At 42.0% G+C, this 25,482-nt stretch overlaps 1 protein-coding gene across 1 annotated transcript in view; it reads left to right on the forward strand.

Annotated features, from left to right (window-relative positions):
• LOC126354734 (uncharacterized) overlaps window positions 1-24,160 on the forward strand; it is a 125,048-nt gene extending 100,888 nt beyond the window's left edge. Inside the window, exons 4-6 of the mRNA XM_050004600.1 lie at window positions 566-694; window positions 10,618-10,778; window positions 23,699-24,160. Coding sequence (XP_049860557.1) covers window positions 566-694; window positions 10,618-10,778; window positions 23,699-23,831 — 423 coding nt within the window. The 3' untranslated portion in view covers window positions 23,832-24,160. The remainder of the gene's footprint in view (window positions 1-565; window positions 695-10,617; window positions 10,779-23,698) is intronic.
• The last annotated feature ends 1,322 nt before the right edge of the window (window positions 24,161-25,482 follow it).

The following is a 25,482-nucleotide window of genomic DNA, read 5'->3' on the forward strand; positions in this document are numbered from 1 at the left end:
ATAAATAAATAAATAAACTGTGACACCAGGCTGAAGACTGCCTGGCATGTGGCACCTTCTCTTTATATAATGAAAATTAATTCAGTTGATAACATTTATTAACTATTGTTTTTAACACAACTGTACAATGTTTGTATAAACACATGATACCAGACTTTTCACTTGATCCATTTAAAGTAGGGAAGAAACGTGTATATACTGTATAGAAAGGCAGTAAAAGGTTTTTATATTTATTGTATTAGTCTTATGTAAACATGTAAACACAGAAAAGTAAATAGGGTACGGAACACAAAAAACTGCACGTGGAATTCTCATGAACTGAAAGAAAATGGTGGTGGGAGAGGAAATCATGATAGCTTGATGTTTCAAGTGTTATGTGTAGATTTAAAAAAAAATGCACTCTTTGTCTCTCAGTGATTATTCAGTTACAGTAAGAAACAAAATGTGACATCTTAAACAACAATAATTGAAAGGTATGTAATAAGTTCTCAACATGTGTTAATGTCCTGAAGTTCATATGTAGTATGTTATGAAACATGTCTCATGTCATTTTCATGACTTACAGGCTTGTTACAGAATAGTTCGTGAAGAGAATGTACCTCCAAGATTTTGTTGCTTTTTCTGTAACAGTGAAGAAACTGGGAATATTTGCTATGATCAGACTCTCATTAGAATGGATGAAGAACAACGGAAAGTAAGTGTTTTAATTTTTGCCATTATTAACAGAAGAAACACTATGGAATCTGTCAGATTGGTTTAGGTTAGTACAGAAGAGCTACTGCTGCACTGAAGTGTTTAGTCATATTTGAGAATAGAACTCCAGGAAGCCACCAGGATGTTCTAAAACATTGCCTTTTTCCCCAGTGGTGCTTGTTCTTTGTTTTTAGTGGAAAGAACTCTGTGGCATTTGCGGTAAGTAGCAGAGAGATTGTGATAAACCACAGATTTAAGTTGGGGTGGGGTGCGCTACTACATCATTTACATGTGTAAATAATTTAGAAGTAAGTTCATATGTAGTATGTTATGAAACATGTCTCATGTCATGCTTGTGTCTGTGTTCAACTTTTGAGTCTGTGTCTGTGTGTGGGCGGATGGATATGTGTGTGTGTGTGCGATTGTATAACTGTCCTTTTTCCCCCTAAGGTAAGTCTTTCCGCTCCCGGGATTGGAATGACTCCTTACCATCTCCCTTAAAACCTACATCCTTTCGTCTTTCCCTCTCCTTCCCTCTTCCCGGATGAAGCAACTGTTGGTTGCGAAAGCGAATTTTGTGTGTATGTTTGTGTTTGTTTGTGTTTCTATTGACCTGCCAGCGCTTTCGTTTGGTAAATCACATCATCTTTGTTTTTAGATATATTTTTCCCATGTGGAATGTTTCCCTCTATTATATCCATATCATTAATTTAGAAGTAAAGGAGACATGCACTTAATAGTAGAAGTGTTGAGTTGGCAACTGGCACACAAAACAGAAAACACACACACACACACACACACACACACACACATTCACACACACACACACACACACACACACTCACACACACACACTTACACTTGTGCTAAACGAGGACATGAGATTCCTCCTCCTTTTTTTTGCAGACCATTATATCTGAATACAATTTTAGAGCAGAACAGAATAGAATGGAATGACATTTCTCGTAAGTATTGTTCAACTTTTGAGTGTCATCTTTGTCAGCAGTGCCTCTTGTTCTGTGCCTTCCTAAACATCGCCAAGGTGTGACGTCAAAGTATAAGTGATGCAGCCACAGCAGGTGGTGATGCTCAGTCATTGTTGCATTTTACAGATGTCCTGTTTTCACACTGCTCCCATAATACCTGTAAGTATATGAAGTCAAAGCATACACAATGGGAAGTTCTGTACTCAAACACAATGTAAATAATGTTTTTATACAAACATTTTTCATTTGGTTGAGAAGAAGTAGTGTATAACATTTTATTCTTAATGGACAACATGTCACACCACAACTCACGATTGAAGTTTATACGCTTATGTAAAACTGGTTGTCGATTTTAGCTTTACAAATCATGACAATATCTCTGATATAGTTAGTATGTCAAATTTCACAGTTTTCATTTTAAAATTTCATGAAAGATACATCAATAATAATACTTTAATTATTTTATAATTACGGTACACTGAGGTGACAAAAGTCATGGGATACCTCCTAATATCATGTCAGACTTCCTTTTGTAAGATTTAGTGCAGAAAATTGATGTAGCAGGGACTCAACAAGCAGTTGGAAGTCGGTTGTAGAATCCTGAGCTGTGCTGGCTCTATAGCTGTCCATAATTGCAAAAGTGTTGCTGGTGCAGGGTTTCGTCTATGAACTTACCTCTCAGTTATGTCCCATAAATGATCCATGGGATTCATGTCGGGCAATCTGGGTGGCCAAGTCATTCACTCGAATTGTCCAAAATATTCTTCAAACCAGTTCTGAACAGTTGTGGCCCAGCAACATGGCATATTGTCATCCATAAAAATTGCATTCATTAATGGTTGAAAATGGCCTCCAAGTAGCTGAACATAACCATTTACAGCCAAGGATTGGTTTCAGTTTGACCAGAGGACCTACACCATTGCATGTACACAAAATACACTTCACTATGGAGCCACCACCAGCTTGCACAGTGCCTTGTTGACAACTTGGGTCCATGGCTTTATGGGGCCTGCATCACACTCAAACCCTCCCATCAGCTCTTACCAACTGAAGCTGGGATTCATCTGACGAGGCCATGGTTTTCAACTCATGTATGGTCCAACCGTTGTGGTTATGAGCCCACAAGGGGCGCTGCAGAGGACGTCATGCTGTTGGCACAGGCACTAGTGTTAATCATCTGCTGCCATAGCCCATTAATGGAAAATTTCCCTGCACTGTCTTAATGGATATGCTCATTGTACATCCCACATTAATTTCTGTGTTTATTTCATGCAGTGCTGCATGTCTGTTAGCATTGACAACTCTGTATGCAAACACCATTACTCTCAGTCACTAAGTGAAGGCTATTGGCAACTGAGTTGTCTGTGGTGAGAGGTAATGCCTGAAATATGGTATTCTGGGCACACTCTTGACACTATGGATCTTAGAATACTGAATTCCCTAATGATTTCTGAAAGGGAATGATCCATGTGTCTAACTCCAACTACTGTCCTGTGTTTGGAATCTGTTAATTCCCATGGTGCAACCCTGATCACTTTGGAAAAGTTTTCAAGTGAATCACCTGAGTACAGATGACAGCTACACCAGTGTGTAGGGAAGCAGCCTACTCACGCCGTATAAAATTCACAGCGGTCTTTCCATTGTGTGCCAGCCAGTCCGCTGTAACTAGCTCTGACGTCATAAATGTTGTGCAATACTTTAAAAATCAAGTAAATAACCTGAAACGTTTCTTGAATGTCAGGAGTAATACTAAACCAATATGTGTTGAATATCAGTTCAATAACTTTAACCATTTTCGAGATTTGGACATTTTTCTGTAAAAATCATTTGCGCACCAGAAAAGAGCTAGAAACTTAAAAATTCATATTTAGATTCCATTTGCATAATAATTTAGTAGAAACAGTGTTCTGGATCGCACAAATTAAAATTTTAGATGACATTCATAATTTTCTGGTTTTTGTCTTAAAAATTAAGGAAGCAAGATAGATTAAGTAGGTGAATGAATAAAGCTAGGATGTTTAAATTTAAGTAGAAGGGAGATACGCTACAATCATAAAGATGTAAGAAGTTTCAACTGAATAACTATAAAACTATAGCGATAGCGTAGCTCCAAAGGGCAAGTTAAGAGCTCGTCTACTGCGTATAGTGTAATTAAATTAATTATCTCGCCCAAAATATTTGACTTAGCCACGTCAGATTTTTATTATGATTACTTACCTGTGTGCTGATTGAACATTTAAATTGAGAGCTTCATTGGCCATCAGCAAAGGAAGCAATGATTTATTTAATAACTTAAAGTGGTGCATTACTAGCTCAGTGGCTATTCGGGACAGTGAATTTAATCAAGCGTTCCCTTAGCCGTCCGCACCGTGGCTTTATATATAAGAACGCTGCGTGAGAAAGAATTCGAAACCAAGATCAAGCAGGTGGTGAAGGGCAGCTTAACAACGCGGACGGCAGGCCGCAACCTGTACCGCGTCATCACTCGCACCGTGGACGACTACCGTGGTGTAATGGAACTGACGAGGCATGGGGACTCCATTCCTTCACGTACTCATCGGAACCCGTGAAAACACTCAAGGTAGTTTTCAGGAAGCTGCCTTTCAACATGGATCCCGGCTACCTACGAGAGCTACTGGACGAGAAGGGGTATGTCATCCGCAGCACGTCGCGGATGAAGTCACCGAAGGACAACAGTGACATGCCCCTTTTCCTCGCTGTCCTGGATGACAATCCTGTTCATCGGAAGATTTTCCAGGAGAAGAGGGTGGGCAGTGCTGAAATCACTGTGGAGAAACTGCGGCGCAGAAGAGGACCTCCACAGTGCTTCAACTGCCAAGGCATCGACCACATTGTCAAATATTGTCAAATGATGCTGCACTGCGTGAAATGAGCAGGAAACCACGCCAGCGGGGAGTGTCCGCTCCCCAGGAAGAACGCCCCGACCTGCTGCAACTGCAAGGAGTTGCATGTCGCCAACTACAGAGGCTGCAAGGCCTTCAAGAGAGCAGCGGCCAGGGGGTGACCTGCGCCTTCCAGGCCTGTGCATGCGGGCAAAAGTTTCGCGGCGGCTGCCGCTGCATCTGCGGCACCGACGACGAGACCGGCCCAGAGACCACCAGCCCCCCTCACGGACGTCCAGGAGAGCGGACGGCGGAGTGAGCACCCAGCGCCTGCCGGCGCAGCATCCGAGGTCCAGGGGCGCGGACTGCGAAGAGAGCAGCCAGCGCTGACCGGCGCACCGCCAGCTGCAGAATCCACGCCAGCCAGGGCAGAAAACCGGCTTGGTAGACGCGGAGGGCGGCCAAACAACGTCCCCACCGCTTCGTCGCCCGCCGAGCAAGTCCTGCCTCCACCGACGGAGACGCCAGCTGCGCCCAGCGAAGCTGCAGAGCTGCGTGAAATGCTGCGTGAATTCAAGCAGCTCATACTGCAGCTTCTGCAGATGATTGTATCTGCCAACCAGGCCGCCACCACACGTGCAGCCCCCCGCCCCACATCATGGCTAATACGCCAATACTGGGGCTCACCGTTTGCGTCTGGAACGCAAACAGCATCCGTGACCAGGCAGGCGAGTTTTGGCAGTTTTTGCGTGACGAGGCCGTGGACGTCTGCCTCGTCACCGAAACCTGGCTGAAACCAGGTGTGCAAGTGCGGGCGCCGAACTTCTGGTGCTACCGCACCGACCGAGAGATGGCGGGCGGCGGAACGGCGGTGTATGTGAAAACATCGCTGCGCCACCACCCGTTCCAACTGCCTGAACTGACCACAGTGGAGGCCACTGGTGTTGTGGTCAACACCTCGGCGGGTCAGATGAAGTTTGTTGCCGCGTATCGACCACCAGGACGGCCGCTGCAAGCGCGAGATTTCCACTCGCTGTTGTCGATGCGTGGCAACCTGTTCATCGGCGGCGACTTCAACGCCAAACACCCGGAGTGGAACTCCCGGGTGACGACCAATAGCGGGAGGAGGCTACTGCGAGCGGCCCAGCAACACGACACGATAGTAGTGGGGCCTTTTGACCCCACACACTATCCCCAACGCGGCCGCGCCAACGTCTTGGACGTCGCCATCATCAAGGGTGCCGCACACGACGCTGTCGCGACCACGCGGGTGGCGCTATCGTCTGACCACCTTCCTGTGGTATTCGATCTCGACACCGATGGGGTCGCACCACCGGAGGGCCACAAGCAGTACCGCAACGTCGACTGGGACCACTTCCGGGACCACCTAGAAGAGACAGTCGCCACCATGCCTGACCCAGAAACCGAATGCGCCGATGCCGCCCTTGCAGCATTCACCCGTCTGACGTACGAAGTGGCAGCAGCGGCCACGCCACGCGAATGCAGACGTCACGGGAACACTCCAAGCAGCTCCCACCAGACATCCTCCAGGCCATCCGGGAAAAGAACCGTCTGTTCTGAGAGTGCAGATCACGCGACAGCCGGCAACGAAGGCCACCATCAACCGAATGCGTCGCGAGATCAAATACGCGATTGAAAACCACCGCAATCGCGACTGGGCCGGCAGAATTGCCACTCTCAGGATAGAGGACGGAACGGGCTGGAGGGTGACCAAGAGTTTCCTGCAACAACGCCGAGTCCCGCCGCTCCAAGTCGGAGGCGTCGCCATCACAGAGCCTGACGCCAAAGCTGGCGCGCTAGCCGACGCCTTCGCCGCCAATTTCACGCCAGTGGAGGACGTTGTGGACGAAGAGCAGGTCCGCCTGGTAGAGCGGCGCCTTCCTGTGTACCTGGCGCACAGAGAGGAGGGCGACGCCATCGCGGAGGTGACGGAGGACGAGTTCGCGCAACAGCTCGCACACCTACAGACAAGAAAGGCGGGAGGGTGCGACAACATCAGCAGCGAGCTTCTGAAGATGCTTCCGCCAGCCGCTGTGCGGCAACTCACGAAGATTTGCAACTCCGTGCTCGGGACCTGCAGCTTCCCAACTGCATGGAAACACGCGGTAGTTGTAGCGGTCCCCAAGGCCGGAAAAGACCTGCGGCTGCCGCAAAACCACAGACCTATCAGCCTGTTGCCCGCAGTCTCGAAGGTCTTCGAACGGCTCTACGTCAAGAGGCTGTGGCGGCACGTCGGGGAGGAAGGCCTGCTCCCTGACGAACAATTCGGGTTCAGGAGGGGCCACTCCACTCAGCAGCAGCTGCTTCGACTGGTCGAGCAGGCGATGGGGGCGCTGGAGCGTTGCGAGTACCTTGGGGCGGTACTCCTGGACGTTTCCAGAGCCTTTGACAGCGTGTGGCACGACGGCCTTGTGTATAAACTGCTTACACAGGGCCTACCGGTGTCGCACGCCCGCCTGATCAAATCCTATTTGACTGGGCGCACCTTCCACGTGCGCACCGACGACGGAACATCGACAGCGCGTCCCATTGCAGCCGGAGTACCGCAAGGGTCCGTCATCGGCCCCTTGCTCTACTCACTCTACACCGCCGACGTCCCGAAGAGGCAGGGCGTGCATGTCGCACTCTACGCAGACGACACCGCGCTCTATAGCAAGAGCATCAATGCCAGGATGATGCGTCACCGCCTGCAATCGGCTTGCAATGTGCTTGGAGCTTTGGCCACCAAACGGCGGCTTAAGTTCAACGCAGCCAAAAGTCAGGCGGTGATCTTCACCAGGAAGAAGATTCCGGCCGACCTCCAGCCACTCAACATCATGGGAGGCCCCATGGTCGAACACCGGACGCTACCTAGGCATCACACTGGACGGGCACCTGACGTGGAAGGCGCACATCAAGGAAGTAAGGGGTAAAGCGTTTGGCAGATTGCGCTTGCTATACCCCTTACTGAACCCAGCGACGACTCTGCCCCCACACTGCGGTGTTACACTGTACCTAACATTGATCAGGCCATTGTTCGAGTACGCTGCTGTGGTATGGGGCAACGTGGCCGACTCGTCAATCGCCAAGCTGCAGACGGTCCAGAACAAGGCGCTTAGGTTAGCGCTTCACCTGCCACGAGATTTCAGCACCGGAGAACTCCACAGAATAGCCAGAGTACCGCTGCTCAAACACCGATTCCGGCAAGCGGCCCATCGATTTTATGCGGCCGCGAGGACTTCGGAGAATGACCTCGTCCGCAACCTGGGCAACCAGGTGCACTGGCTTCCGACCACAAGGTGGCCAGATCTGTTGCTGGCGTAAATATACGCCACAACACGAGCTACAAGAAAGAAAAGCAACAACGCAACCGAGCAGAAGATCCAGAAAAGAGGTAAACAACCATCAACCGAAGATTGAAGTAGGAAAGGCGTGATCCGCTCACCCTATGACACACCAGAGCATGAAGCTCTGTGAATTTGCGAGCGAGCGAGTAAGTAAGGCCCCAGTTCTCTCCAGACGCTGATCAGCGCACCATCAGTGCCGGGAGTCGCGCCGCGTCGGTATCATTGCTATAAACAGAACAGCCTCGGATGCCGTAATAAGTTACTCAGGATACGCATAACCATGAAATCATTTTCGAGTGAAGTGTTAATTCTGGGACAACTCTGATGATCTATCTTCAGTTTGCGTATGTCGTATTTTCACTTGCCGCCACGGGACAGACATTCTACCATTATTTAGTGTGGCGTTTGATGAACATTATCATCAAATTATAGTGAGCATTCACTTAAACATTTAATTGGAACAGTTATAGTTGCATCAGCGCATTAGACTCTAAACTGCTCTGGTAGTGGGAGTGTGTGGATTCTTTTTGGTCTGTGACTTTCAGAATATAGCAAACATTTTTGAAAGAATAGTTTTTGATTATGAATCCCAGACAATCTGCTAATTCCTCAGAGCTATAAGCTGTAGCTATAAGTGTATTTCTCAGTTGAAGTGGGCACTAGTAATTCTAATTACAGACTTCACATTTTGTTAATCAGTTTCTGGTTGCCAATATTGTAGTTAGAGAGCCAGTGTTGAGAACGGCAAAAACAACAGCATTAATTAAATCATAGGAACATTTCAATAACAATAAATTCCATACACCGCCCCACATATGGTGCATCGTTGGGAAAGTTACAGACATTTCCACATTACATTTCATTCAACAATTATTTCCACCCGCCGCCCCGGGAAAGACATTCCACTAAACATTTATTCAATCATATATATTTCCACCCGCCGCCCCACAAGTGCATTGCCGTTTTGTACCTTGTGTAAGTGATACTACCACCATCTGTGTATGCACATATTGCTATCCAATGGCTTTTGTCATCTCACTGTTTATCTTTTTGTCCTAACATGATCCTGTGTCTTTACAGTGGGATCAATCATAATTACTATTACTCTTTTCTGTATTAATTCTACAGAGGGTTGTTTCAGCCTGTGTGCATTTTTTTGGCTTATGGTAAATCTTTCTATAAATTTATTAGAATTGAATACTATTGTTTTAAGTTCCTCATAAGTCAGTCAGTTTTCATAGATACAGTAAGGCAGCAATGTTACAATTTAAACTTCTGCACGTATACAGTTCATATGAACATCAAACAGTGGAAACTCCAGGTAGGAATATCAACAATGTAGGAAAAGATAGATTGCTAGTTACCATAAAGATGACATGTTAAGTTGCAGCCATGCAGCTTTGAAAATTCCTACTCTTCCAATCTGCTGATCTGTTACTAATACAAAAATTATAAATATTGGTTTACATTTTTTATGTTACCAACAGGCCAGCAAATGAAGAAAATGCTTTCATATATGGCTTATTGCTTCTCTTTTTCCATTGGCAAGTCAACAGCCACGTAAAACAGAGTCACAGAGAAGGAATATGCCAAACTGAGATTCATTGGAAGAATCCTCAGGACATGTAGTCCATCCATGAATGAGGCAGCTAATAAAACTCATACTGATACTGTGTATTACTCACCATTTTGGGAGGACTACCAGATATAATTGTTGGAGACAGTAGGAAAAGGTCCAAAGAAGAGTTGTGAATTCATCACATATTCATTTTGTGAGCACAGAATTTTACATTGATGCACATCAAACATCAGTGGCAGACAACTCAAGAGAGGCATTATGCATCATGATTTGGTTTACAGTTAAAATTCTTAGAGCGTAGATTCGTAGTAGGCTCATTCTGTATGTTGCTTCATTCTACGCATATCTTGAGAAAGAAAATGAAGGTAACATGACAGAGATCTGAATTCACACAGAGGTTTATGAACAATCATTGTTCCCATTCACCATTAGTGCCTGGAAATGTGGCAAGTGACAGTGGTGCATAAAATAACCTCCACTACAAACCTTATGATGCTTTGCAGAGGATATATTTAACAGAGGTAGATTTAATAAATGTAGACCCTTCAGCTCCAGACCACAGTGCTTTGATTATTCTGTTAACACTTTCGAGTGAGGCTAGCTGTATTTACCATGTATAGCAGTCTTTGGAGAGAACTGAGAATGGCCTCAGAACACAGGCAGGAGATGTGGTATATGCCTAAATGAGCAACAATCTGCAGCTGACTGCAGTATGTGCTCCTGCAGTAGCCTATTCCATCAGGCAGATAATTCTTCCCTGATACACACCAATGCTTGCCCTGTGATACTGTTTCTTGTGCCTAGCTACACTTTACTTGATCTTTTATTTTGACTGGAGAATGGTTTTATAGCAGGGTGTGTCTCCTTATTGATAGTGCTCTTTTTCTAATTTCATGCCATTTAAGTTATTTAAAATGCAAGAATAGGAAAACTGTTTCATTTATTTTTAGCTCATTCTTTTATTTTTGTCCTTTTTAATAAAACAAAATATTATTTGACCGATAATTTCATCAGCTGTCATTTTTATTTTGGCACATGCATTAATTTGTTATACTATTGTTCATTGATATCTGATGGACTTTTAAAAGTTTTATCATTATAGTGACACTAGACAATAAATTTAATTTAATGTTAATTGGTTAAATATATTTCATGTATTTCTATGACAGGAGGTGTGCTTGTACAGGAAAGCACTAGTTTATTGCTTAAGTAAACAAAGACTAAACCTGAGAACCTTTGCTGCTGATCTGTCACTCTCAGATACACAGTTTGAAAAAATTCAGAAATTATTGGAGGATGACAATGTTGTAGCTGTTAGCAGGAGAGGAACGTAAGTAAAATTTTTTATTTAGTTGACCTTTTTGAAGTCCTGAAATGTGCAAATAAGTTTAGAAAATCAATATTTTGGACAAAACTATATTAAAACTCTGCTGCATGTCACATAGATTATAATGAAGAGATAAGGGAGATTAGGAAATGTGGAACCATATAGATAGTTGTTTTTTCCTTGCTTCACATGCAAATGCACAGAACCACTAGTAATTTATTTATTTATTTATTTTTGTTTGTTGTTCATTGTATTGGGTCACTGTAGCAAGATTTTCTCTCATGGGTCATGTACATCCAAATGATTCAAATGGCTCTAAGCACTATGGGACTTAACATCTTAGGTCATCAGTCCCGTGGACTTAGAACTAAATAAACCTAACTAACCTAAAGACATCACACACATCCATGCCCGAGGCAGGATTCGAACCTGCGACTGTAGCAGCAGGGTGGTTCCGGACTGAAGCACCGAGAACCACCCGGCCACAGCAACCAGCTCATGTACATCTCCTCACTCCAATGACTCACTACTGTGCCGTATCTTCTCACTTGCTGCTGTTGTATTCCACAGTGCTGTTTAAGGCAGCAAATTACTTCTACTAATTGCATTGCCCCAATAAAATGTTAAATTTAGAAAATAAAATGCTGCCTAAAATAACAGGAACCTCATATACTCCCCTTGGTGATTTCTTTTCAAAATTTGGGGTTTTCGTAGCAAAATTCCAATTTTGAAAATAATAGAATAATTATATCAAAATCCATAGGAGTAGCGTTCACATCTGAATAATCTTGTTGGAGACTGACCATAAAGTTTATAAATATGTAGAAATATATGACATGCATATTAATTTCCTGTTCTTTCAGATTACTGCAATATTCAAATCCTATTTCCCATGTAACCTTACTATCAATGTTCATTACCCTTCTTCATTTTACCAGACAACAAACATAATAAATTTAACATATATCATATGATATTTCAAACAAATTGCTTATTTTAGGTAGTATGAATCTGTAATTCTTTGTAATAAGGCCCTTCTCAAATTATACATTAAAACAACATTCTGAATATTCTTGCTAAATAAAATTTATTATTTAGGTATTTTTTTACATTACTCTGAGTGTGAAAAATAAACACGATACTCACTTTTGTCTGTGGCCTGGTTACCACCTTATGAGTACTTTACCGTCTCATTATTACACTAACATAAAATATTATTTATTATGCTTTTGCATGCAACTCATTGCCCTTCAAAATACACATACCATACACACGGTCATTGTCTCAGGATGAAGTGACCACATGCGTACGAGATGTGCTTGCCTGAATGTGTGTGTGTGTGTTTTCTACTGCACAGTAAGGAGTTTATCCGAAAACTTTAATATTTTACCAGCCTTTTCTGTTGTGTCTGTGACTCAACACCTCCTCTGTAAGATGAGTAGCAATCTGTCCTAGTGTTGTGACGTGCCCATGGTCGCACCACTATAACATTCCTCTTCATTTTGGCCTTTACAACTGGCCACCAGCTCCCAAGGGGCCATTAGCACCTAACTGCACATATGTCTGGGGCTCCATAAACATATCACAGTTTATCCATGCATCCGTAGAAAATGTATATGTGACATACTGTATGAATGGCCATACCTTCCCATTTGAGACTGAATAAGTTAAGTTAACCCTTTCCATGATTACCTTAATGAATCGGTGTGTAGGATTTCCTCCTACCTGTTCTCCGTAGATCTCTCATTGATGTAGTCCCTCAGAGGGGTTGTGGAACCATGTTGGATTCATTTGGGGATGCAAACAGGCGACGTGTGTCCATAACACTGGATAGTGAAGTATATACCTATCCTTTTTTCTCCATAGTATTTTTCCATAAGTTAAATAAACACAACAGATACACATAACACAGACTTATATCATCAATAGTATGTCCTCCTTCACTATTTACAAGTCTGCCAAAGCGGTGATATCCCTTTGATTCCGCGACTGTGAAATCATGTGGTTTTGAGGTGAAGAACTCATTGAGCTACGTTCAGTGCATGTTTCAACCAGGAAGAAAGCTCCTTCAAGGCTGTTCAACAGAGAGCGAAAAACATGAAAATCTCTTGGTGCAATATCAGGTGAATAAGGTGGGTGCAGAATGACTCCCCAACCTAACTCTTGCACAGTGTTTTTAGCCAGTCTAGCAGAATGCAGGCAGGTATTATTGTGGAGCAGTATCGCTTGACACAATCTTCCACATTACTGTTCTTGTATTTCATCTGCAAGATGTCTCTGTTATCGACAATATATGTCAGCAGTGATGGTTGCATCTCGGGGATGCAATCCATAGTTCACCAGACCATTCCATAGTGCACCAGACCATTGCTGTTCCACCAGATGCATAGAATTATCTTTTGTGGATGAGCACAGGTCTTTTTACAGGGAGTTGCTGTTTTGCTTGGGCTCAATCATTCCTTTCTTTTGCTTATATTAACATGAAGACACCATTTCTCATCAGCACTGGTGATACAGGGTAGGAATGGTTCGTGTTATTCACAAGCCAATTGAAGAAGGAGAAGCAGAGGTGCACATATGGCCATATGCTGATTTTTGGGGTTTTGGATTAAAACATGGTACCCATCCACCTAATTTTTGATCATTCCCCAGTGCATGCAAATGTCACACAATGGTGGAATGATCACAGTTCATCACATTTGTCAGTTCTCAAGGACACTGATGTGGATCATTGTGAATTAATGCATTTTAATGATCTTCATCAAACCCAAAGGCCTTTCTGAATGTGCAGAGTCACTAATGTCAAAACAATCCTTCTTAAATTGAGAAAACCATTTTCTTGCCCTGCTGTGTCCAGTGGCAAGCACAAATGTTTCTGGTTGCCTCCTTTGCTGTAACCCGTCTATAGAACTCAATCAGAAGAATATGTTAGAAATGTACTGACTTATCCACTTGGCACTCCATTTTCTAGTGTTCACAGTTCCAGTCACAACCTCCAAATGACAAAATGACAACATATAATCTCAAATAGCAATAGTGAAGTACAAATAAAAAATGACAGTTGATAAATAAACCCATAGCAACCAGGATACCATCTTGCAAAAGAAAAATGCTATGAATTTATGCACCAGTGTAATATTAACATGTAATTGACTTCATTATTAAAGATGAGTAGGTGCCTAACTCCTGCAAACACAGTCTGATGTCAACACCTGGATCACTTAGAGCGAAGCAATGGTAAAGGGGCCCCACCAATTGGCAGAGGCAGTGCTATGTAAAACTTATTACTGGCTCAGTAGCAGCTGGTTGTCAGGACCAAGATGTGTTGCTGTATGGCACTGCAGCTTTGTAGAGAGAGTTAATGAATTGTGGCAGTACCTAGACCCAGTCCTCAACATACAAGGAGTGTTTTACGAATGAGTGCTGCTTGCCCTGCTGATTGTGAGTGGGTGGATTATTCAGCTGGAAAATGGCCAAATGGTTCAATTCTGATCTCCTGCACCACATGGTAGTCTGCATACAGCATCCATGTGACTCAAACAAACAATGTATGCTGGACAATAGATGTTCTGGCCATACTGTTACAGCACCTGAGATGGTCAATGCCCTGGTGGTTGACAGGATGCATATAAATAATGTCTTTATGACTCATAATTGAGATGGTGCTGATGGCATCATCACATAGCACTGGTTGCCACAACACTGATTCAGCTCCTTGCATGAGAGCTTGCTGTGCTGCCATCATAATACTATCACAATTCAGTGTGCCAGTGATGTCACCAGCTGTGGGGAAACTCCAGTAATAGGTGCAGATAGTGTGTTGTACATTTGTGCTGTTATAAAGGACTTCAGCGAACCCATGCGAGAGAAGCAAATTGAGCAAGTCTTCATTAATAAACCTATCTGCAGTCCAGTATATCACTGTTAACATACAACTAACACTACCAGAAAACAAACCAGATGTAGAACCAAACAGTACTGAATGCTAGCTTAAGACATAGAGTTAAGTGGACATTGATGATGATGATGATGATGAGGAGGAGGAGGAGGAGGAGGAGGAGGAGGAGGAGGAGGTGGTACCATACTCAGAGGAGCGTAGGGAACAATGCGGGAGACACACACCACCGACTAGGCAAGGTCGTAGTGGAGGTGGTTTGCCATTGCCTTCCTCCAACCGTAATGGGGATGGATGATGATGATGAAGACAACACAACACAATACCCAGTCATCTCGAGGCAGGGAAAATCCCTGACTCTGCCGGGAATCGAACCCAGGACCCCGTGCTCAGGTAGCAAGAATGCTACCGCAAGACCATGAGCTGCGGACAAGTGGACATTACTGTAACCAAAAATGTGTTTGGTGAGTTAATGAAACAACATTGTTTCCAAATAAGACACACAGCCCATACCATTGACATTTTCACTGTTATACAGATATTCTCAGGGCAACACAGATACTGAGATAAACAGGGATATGAAATCAAAGTAAATGCAGTTACTCTGTAGTGACTGACTGGAGAACATGGGTTCTTGGCGATACCTGAAGCCAGTTCATTTTCTTTTTTCACTATGTATCCTATTCCCTTAGGTTTCACCTTTTCCCTGCACTTAACATGTCCTGTCCTTTTTGTGATTTATTCCACATTTTTGTGCACATTTTGTGTTTTTTCATGTGTATTTTTATGTTATTTACGTGTTTTTATCCTCCCCCATGGATCCTTGCTTCTTTCATCTGTTCCAGCATGGAAAAGTTTCCTTATCCCTAGCTAGAACCCAATCCCACATGCTGTTCCTGCACTGTTGCTTGGATTAAGGAATTACTCAAATGGCCACACCATGAAATAACCCATCTCTGGCTGCAAAACCTCCTCCTACAATGGCCTCCATCTGTACACATTCCACTATTCCACTCACCAACCTATTCGTGTAAAACCATCTAAATCAGGCCCAAACCTCCTTGCAATACCTCCTCTCTGTCTGTATAATTCTCCTGCTCTGCAATCCCAAATTCCTGTATTCAATGCCTCACATTAAAACTGTTGCCATCCAGGAATTAGAACATCATGCACAAAGTCACCTCAAAAAAACTCACCAGCCTGTTCACCTTCCATCCCCACCATCTCTACAACAGCCTCCAAACCTCCCCCACATCTGCTCATAGCCAACAAACCCTGCTTCACCGACCTACTACATTTACCACACCCTCAAACTTCCTTCCACCACTATGCAGAACCTAAACAGAACCGAAATAGTCTTTAACCTTTCCTCCAAAAGCCTTAGACCTACAAAAGTGTCAGTCCTTTGCCCCACTCCCAAATTAAATCATGTTGGATTTGTTAAAGACCTTCTCTCCTTCTCCCAGTTCCTACAGTGGATACACTTTTTCATCACCAACCCTACCAACCAAACTCAACCCAAAGCCAATGTTGAACCCTGCCTGACTCAGTACACTCCTTCATCCAACTATAATCCAGCCCCACTACCCCCAAATCATCCCCTCGTAACATTCCAGTATTTCTTAACCTCAAACCTTGCCTTGCAATCATTCCCCAAATCCCTCAACATGTAAACTAACCTTATACATGCGGAAAGAATGGCAATACACTTTCTAAAAGCTGACCTCAACCTTATAATCTTACCTGCGGACAAAGGCTCAATCACTGTGGTTTTGAACCATAGCAACTACCTAAAGGAAGGACTCTGCCAGCTGTCAGATTTGTCCACCTACAAACACTGCCACAGTGACTCAATTCCAGTAGTACAACAGGATTTCCTGTCTCTTCTCAAATCCTTAGACCCATCCCAGAATTGCTCCCCTGAATATATCTCTCTCCTTCCCCGTACCATTAACCACACTCCTAGCTTCTACATGCTTCACAAAGTCCATAAACCAACCAGCCGGGATGCCCCGTTGTAGCCGGTTATTGTGCCCAATAGCTTCAGCTTATTACCCATAACCTACCCTCCTGTATCAAAGACACCAACCTTCCACAATCTCTCCACAGTTCCTCTTCCTTTACCACATGGCACCCTGTCATCACTACCAATGTACTTCACATTTGAAGGGATCACCATCAAACAAAACTGTGGTACAGTAATGGCTGTATAGCAACATCCTATGCCAACCTATTCATAGGCCATCTAGAGGACTCCTTCGTAACAACCAAGAATCCCAAGCCCCTCACCTGGTTTGATTCAGTGATATCATCTTCATGACCTGGACAGAGGGTTAGAACACCCTATCTACATTCTTCCGAACCTCAACACCTCCTCCCTCATTTACTTATACTTCACCTGGCCCTCCTCGACCCAACAAGCTGCCTTCCTCAATGTTGACTTCTACATCAAAGTTGGCTACACCAGTACCTCCGCCCATATCGAACCTATCAACCACCAGCAGTATCTCCAATTTGACAGCTGCCACCCATTCCGTACCAAGAGATCCCTTCCATACAGCCCAGCCACTTGTGGCTGCCACATCTAGAGTGACAAGCAGCCACTCTCCAAACATACCAAGGCCTTCACAGACTGAAATTACCCTCTCAACTTGTCTTTATAGTTACATACCACTTCTAACATTTGTGCCATTCAGCCGCAAAGCAGCACTCCCCTCATGACTCAGTACCAACCACGACTTGAGCAACTGATTCACATTCTCTGCCAGGGTTTTGAATACCTTATGCCGTGCACCAAAATGAGGAATACTGTACCCACTATCCATCTTTCCCTTTCCTCAGTGGTATTCTGCTGTCCACTGAACCTATACAATATCCTGGTCCATCCTTACTCCACTCCTGCTCCCAAGCTCTTGGCTTATGGCTCATATCCCTGCAATAGACCTAGATGCGAGACCTGTCCCATACATCCTCCCGTTGTCCCTGCTCTAGTCTGGTCACAAGTATCACCTTTCCCATCAAAGACAGGGCTACCTGCAAAAGGAGCTGCATGAGATAGAAACTAAGCTGCAACCGTTGTGTGGCATTCTGCGTGGTCATAACAACGAACAAGCTGCCTGTCCGCCTGAATGGCCACTGACAAACTGTAGCCAAGAGACAGCTGGACAACCCAGTTGCTGAACATTCTTGCCAACTTTCCTTCCAACTACTATCCCTTTTTCTACTCCTACTCTGGCACTACACAGCCTCCTATTCCATGAAGCACTCACTAGTCTCTCTCTTTTTCCCCCCTCCTCCACTTCTCTCGTTTTTCACTCACCCCCACCCCCCATCAAACCTCCTGACAGCACCTAGACGCCCTACCCCATTCCTGTCATATCCCTGCATGCTCCCACAAGCAGCAATACATCCTCCTCCATCGCTGCCCTACTATCCCTCCCCCATCTCACCTCAACACCCCAATACTAAATTGCTGGCTATTAGTTTCAATGTTAGTAATCTTACTAGTAGCTTGCATACAAAATTTAACACACACATCTTTTCCTTCTTTGATTTTATTTTCTAATACAATGTGACTTTCTTCACAGCACTTTTCTACCTTGTGAATCTGTTCCTGAACTTCACTTACTTCTGAATGTAATTGTTGCTCTACCTGCTGGTTGCTCTCGGCAACTTGCTCAGTTTGTGAAGTTAGTTCACTTTTCACTGTTACAATAGTAGTATTACATTCGAATTTCACGTGATAAATTTCTCCTTTAATATTATTACCAAACAAAGTCATGTCATTCTTTAAAGACTCCTTCAACTCAGACATTTTATCCTCCATTTTAGATTCCAGTTTGACTGCCAAGTTACTAAATCCCTGATCAATTCGGAATGCAATTTATTTATTTCTGAATTTAATTTACTTATTTTGAAATCCATATCAGTGCTTAATCTACTCATTTTATGGTCAATATCTGATTCCATTTTACACATATTAGAATTCATTTCTCCCATATGCTCTCCCAAATGTTCGCCAACATATCTGGCACATTGTCCTTTTGCTCCCTAGCAACTGACATTGGTTCCTGTTTTATTTATTTAACAGTAACAGCTATATATTTAGCATCGGCTTCCACCTCACTCAGTTCATTATCTACACCATAGTTAGACAACACTGACTCAGGTAAACCACTGTCATTTTATTGTGATACATCAAAACTAAAATTACCTGTCATTGAATCATCTTCGTAATTTACATTACCTAACTCTACCTCCCGTTTCTCATCTACAATTTCCTAATTCTTTTCGGCTATTCTGCAAAGTTTCTTGGCGCACACACACACAAAACTTTAAGTAGAACACTACTTATCCTTTCTTTCTTGCAATCTGCACAGCAAGGTGCTACAGCGGATCCGTTCTCCAGGCCTTGCTTCCACCGATCCAGTTTATGGGCCAGCACTCCATCCACAGCTGCGAACTGCTCCAGCGGCTGGTGGTCTGCCTAGTGTGACGACACCTCTCATAGCTCCACAGTCGCTGCCGAAATCTGCCGCCTTGTTCCACTTGTTGCCTTGTTGTATTATTGACGCACATTCAATTGCACATGTGTCTTTGGTCCTACTTTCCAGTTCCTTTTTTTCACACGCGTGTGAACACTTTACAAGTTCAATTAAACACTACTGCTTCTTCATATACAGTTCATACTCTTCCGAACTCTACATCCTACTATTTTCTGGCCAATGCACCAATTGCGGCGGGGCAGGATTTACTTTTGTTCGATAGCACTGTGTGAAGCAAGCTGCCAAATTAATGTCCACCTACCTCAGTATAGTGTCAGTTCACCACCTGTTACTCTGCATTTGAAGGTACTATGAAGACGATGCGAAAAGCAGCATTGAAGAAAACCACCGTCCATACTTATGATTGCAAAGTCCACATACCTCTGGTAACAAAGTAAACCTGTAAATCTCTAGTAATAATGGGCAAACATGGATGCTTCCTTCCTTCATTGAAAATGTCTGCTTATGGATTCTAATGCTTTTTATTGTCTTTTAGTTATGGTGTCAACAAGCCTACATTTACGTTGATAGTACATCCACCACTAGTTCAGGCAGCTTATATCACATGCAAGACAGCCAGAAATGCGCTAAGTCCAACCCGAAATATAACGAGATTAATACAATCAATATACTGCTACAAAACGAGTTCACACTCGGTCCTTTTCAGTGGATTCTTCAAGTGAAGATGCTCACCAAAATGTTCTGTAAATGCATATTGAACACGCCACGCAGAATTCAGTACAAAGACCGATAGTTTCACACGCAGTTTTCTCTGCAACCAACAGTCCAAAATCTCCGAAAACTTTACAGAACTGTCCATAACTGCATCTGCTTGAACGCCGATATAAACCAAACATGATAAAACAGTCATTTCTTCATTTTACAAATAATTTTTTTGGATATGTCTAGCATGACCTTCTCGGCCAGCAGCTAGTCCACGACTGACTGAATGCCATTGCTTTCAGGCCATATAACTCATTCCAATTCACGGGAAAGACTTTACTCTCATTGGTTGATCAAAACAAACAGCCAATCAGATTAATCTTTCATGGTCATATTCACACTCAAACTGCTTTACTCCAGTCAACATTCACAGATGAACTATGTTATTTCATGCTGCAAGTATTAACAAAATGTTCCACCGAACCAAACAAAATGAAAACTAAGAAAAAAACTATGCCTGAAATATACTTTAGAACTGCTTATCCTCTTATTACCTTTCTGGCTGCCTTAGTACAAAAGCAAACGGTTTTAGACATATGTCATCCATCAGTTACGGGGATTTACATAGTTAACAACACCTTGGTTGTGTAACACTTGCTAGTTACTCAAGGTGGAATTTTATGCAAATTTGAACTCATTTACTCTCACCCTAACACAAGATATAGGTATTAACTCTTAAACTGTTATTTTCATTACAAAAGAAAAAAATATCATTGAAAGCTAGAATTGAAATTCTTTAAAAATAAATCAGCATACTAAGAGTGCTATTACTGTTGTCAAATAACAAAAGAAATATAAACTGTTATTGTTACTATCTGAATTTACTTTCTTAAGTGTCAGTTAAATATTTTTAATAGGTTTTTTTATATCTCCAAAAGTATTATAGGTAGTGGTATCAAATTTTGACACAAAGCTTTTCTGAATAACAAAAGGTCATGTACCAAATTTTAAATAAAACAGATAATATTTAACATAGTTATTTAGTTTCTCAGGTGAGGTGAATAAGTGATTTTAGTACACATCACAATGAGCAATCTCACAGTCCGCTGGAGCAACAGGTGTAGTTATGATGCATACAGCAGGCCACATGGGCAGCTACCACTGAACACTACTGTACTGTAGGCTTCAAAAACAGCTTGCCAGAACTTAACAAACTTACTGCAAAAATGTGCAGTCACATAATAGCTGCGAACGCTACAAGCCCAGGGGAAAGCAGAGACGAAAAACTCAGAGCAGAGGGACTCCAGTTGCTGATATGGAACATGATCTGACACTACATTGACATCATTGGCTATGGAAAAACTGAAAGCGTTAAACATGTCTAACCGAAACAGGTCTGTGGTATAGGAATGATCCGTGGCATGGAAGGTGAGAGGGCAAACAACACATTTGTAAGAGACAGCAGCGGAGAACTGACCAAGTTCGGAATCTTATGTTTATTGTAGCTACACGACTTCCGTGAAATCTGTGAGAGCGGAGGGGAGCCCAAGTCCACTTACATTTGTGCATTTACTTAAGTCACTGCAGCTCCTAAGTCCACTTGCAATTTATTGAACACATGTAAGTCAATATAAAGTTTGTTCAGGGGGACAGTCACTGGAGAAATATAGTTTATGTCCATCGGTATTACTGTGTGTGCCACGTTTGAAGAGGGGTTATGCACTGATGCAGTGTGGCCTTTCTTTTGACACTTGTTGCAAACTGCTCAATGTTTAGGGCACACAGCACACTCATTTTGGATGAAGCAGTATGGGCAAGACAGAAGGGGAGCACGTGGCCACTGTTGTGATGCAGCCTGTTGTTGCTGTGGCCATAACTGATGCTGCCCCATATGACACTAAGTTGAAGGTTGTACTGCTGCAACTGCTTCCCTGTCATCCTGAACACTCGCAACATGCCTAATAGGGACTGACTGAGCAACTTCTGATATCTCTCCCCATGCAGAAATCTTATCACTTGCAGCCCGTGACACTTCGAAGGACTGTGCTGCATTGAGCACATCTATAAGCACCAAATTCTCACACTGAAGTGCTTTTTATGATCTTTCCTATCTGGGACCAGACAAATAATAACATCACACACCATATGATCAGTGTAGGATTCGTGATGGGTACTAGTGACAAATTTACGATAATGGCTGAACCGGTGTAATTCGGCAGCCCAAACATTGTATTATTGGTTTCGATCTTTCTGACAATGGTAAATTTCACACGCATTGCAATGACATGCGTTCTGTCACAGTAATAGGTTGAGAGAAACTTGCACATTTCATCAAATGATAAGCTGACCAGTTCTTGTAAAGGTGCAAGTTGACACAACTGATAAGTGTGCAGTGAAAGCCAGAAAAGGAAAAAGTCCTACTCAGGTTTGCATCATTCACATGAAAAACCTGGAAATGTTGGCATATCCATGTCTCTTAGTAGTCCCAATCTTCAGCCGATTCATCATATGTTGGAAAGGGCGTCGGTAGCACAGACAGGAGAGTAATCTGACGCAGACAGGTAGACACCACTTGATTGAGAGTGATGGTGAGAACCTGCTGCTTTCCACAAAAGTTTGCTGCTGATCAATGAGATGTTGGAATATTTCTTCCATTGAGATGTTTGTTGGATGACTTAGCACTGACACTAACACGTGGAGAAAATGTAACCCTCACTCATCATCAAGTTTGTTATAGCAAGAACAAGCACAATTTATGAAACATAGCACTTTCTAGAGCAACTCGTAAGATATAGGTTGTGCATACCAATGAACATATTAACTGGAAAATAACAACATAGTGTACAGAATAGGCCGAGCAATCATTTGCAGTCGCTTAAATAATACTGTTTCCTTGGCGGCTCACCAGAAAGCGACCCAGACAGTCCCCATAAGCAGGCCTGTGATCATTATGGCGTGTGATCTTGAAGGTACATCAAAATTCACAGTAATGCAAGTGTACTATGCTCAGTTCCACTGCTTGCTCTGCTATGTAATCATCTTCAGGTGAAATTAAACTCATAGCACAAACATAAACTACAAAGAAGAGCACTGAGGATAATTTGTGGTCTCAAAAAGATGGAGTCTTGTGAATGTCACTTAATAAAACTTCATGTTCTAAAAATCTCATGCCTGTCCATCCAAGAAACTATCCTATTCAACTGGGAATACCTCAGGTGAAATGAAATGTGAATTGTATTTTATTCATCTCATAACAACAGAATTTCAGAACGTATGTCTGCTGTACAGGAGACACATCAAGGTTACAATTCGCGTATTTGAAATTTTGTCTCGCTTACTACAATATTACCCGTAAAGAATTTATTTATTTAAAATTTGCCAAACTTACAATATTTACATCCACTACAACTATTATAAATTTTTATTCCATTTATGGATCCAGCTCAAAGTATCACTTCATCCTTCATGAAATCTTCCCCTTAGTGGTATCATCTTTTAGTTAGAAAATCATGTAACTTGCTTTTTAAAATATTTATCTTCATATTCATTATGTCACACCCTTTTATTTTGTTGTTCATTTTCATGACTATATACTAAGGAGTCTGAGCACACAATTTTAAGCAATGTGAGGCAAGCATAAAGTTTTCTTTATGCCTTGTGTTGTGTGTGTGTCAATTTTTTCTTTTTTCTTTTATCTTTTTTCTTTTTTTCCTTTTTTTCTCTGTTGAGTAGCCTTTTATCAGTAACGTGATGCAGCCATGAATACTTAAATTTTTGGGGTAACATTTAAGCCAACATTTAATACTATTTTATTGTTTCAGACTTTCACATGTACGGACTGTCAACAATGACCATTTAACAAATGTTATCATCCCAAAATATTTTCATGATGTAGAGGGATCTTCTGTTGTGAATAAGGCACAAAAGACTACTGATAACATGTCACTAATGTGATTATTTCACCAGAAATTTATTGAAATATTATTAAAGTGGTAAATTTCTTGGCCACAAGACTCAAAGATGTCATACAATTTGTAATTTAATTTAGTCTGAAAATATATGAAAGTGTTCTATTAGGTAAACCCTACAAAGTAAATATTTAAATGAATTTGTTAATTTCTGTTATGTACAGTTTATGAAGAAAGTCTGAGTGTAATATCAAATAGCTATTGTAAACTATTTAAGATGTATAGCACAAGTACAACTAATCAAGTTGTATGATATAATGTTCATGTTAATATCTTATAACTTAATGAGAATAAAATGTTTAGTTTTTCTAGTTGTAATATTTTTCAACATGTCTCAGTTCCACAGCATTTTCTGGTAAATATTTTTGTGTGGACTTGCAACTGTGTAATATTATGGTAAAATAATTAGAAAGGTGATATCATGATACTGTATTTTTCATAATTTCTTCTGTCTGTCAGATTAATAAATGAACATGTTACAAAAGTGAGCAAAATTATCATTTGTGAAGAAATACACTGTTTGAATGTTTATCCATGAGCCTTGTTAGTTAGGTTTAAAAATAAGTGTTTTTTTTTTTTAATTTAAGCATTTTACAAACAAATTTGTTGCTGCTTTTGAACTCCTTTCTGAGCCCTGACAGCTTTAATAATGCATGATAAACGTCATTTTTTCCTTTAGTGTTGTAGGTATGGATATCACTAGTCTTTTCAAATTGTGATGGATTATTTATGATGGATTTCATTTTTGAATGTATGTATTGTTATGATGCAATTAAAATGCTGAGCTCCTTGAAGAGGTACATAATGAGACAGTGGGTGGACACCACATATCATCTAACTGCTTGCTTTCTGTGGAATTATTACTTTCTTTCTAACAAGTGAAAATTATTCCATAAGACATTACTGAGTAGAAATATGCAAAATATGTCAGGAGGGCAATTCATTTGTTCCTGAGACTAACAGTTATACAAAGAACTTAATTGTATGTCAAGCTCAGTAATATGCTTCTTCCAGTTCAACTTTTCATCAATATGTACCTTCAAAAATTTGGGACATTCTGCCATATTTACTGATTCCTGTTCATGTGTTTCATCAATTGTTGACATGACTTTATTTACTGTACAGAACTGAATATAGTGTGTTTTCTCAAAATTTAGGGATAGTCCATTTTAAGAGAACCACTAACATTCTTTATTAAACTTTGTTAATAATATTTTGTGTTGCTTTTTCTTTAAAGAGATTTATTATGATACTAGTACCAATTCTGCTTGTTGAATGTTAAGAGTCATAAAATAAAAGCGGTGTATATATTATGAAAAGGAATGTTGCCTCTCACCTCATAGTGGATATGCTGAGTTGCAGATAGACGCAACAAAAAGACTGTTACAAATAAAAAAGCTTTTGGACATTAACACACACACACAACTGCAGTCTCAGGCAACTGAAACCACACCCAGTGGTTTCAGTTGTGTGTGTGTGTGTGTGTGTGTGTGTGTTGTGTGTGTGTGTGTGTGTGTGTGTGTGTGTGTGTGTGTGTGTGTCTATTGTTGATGAAGGCCTTAATGGCCGAAAGCTTTTTTTATTTGTGAAATTCTTTTTGTTGTGCTTATCTGCGACTCAGCATCTCTGCTATATGG

Source organism: Schistocerca gregaria, chromosome 3 (assembly GCF_023897955.1).
Source record: "Schistocerca gregaria isolate iqSchGreg1 chromosome 3, iqSchGreg1.2, whole genome shotgun sequence".
NCBI classification, from domain to species: domain Eukaryota; kingdom Metazoa; phylum Arthropoda; class Insecta; order Orthoptera; family Acrididae; genus Schistocerca; species Schistocerca gregaria.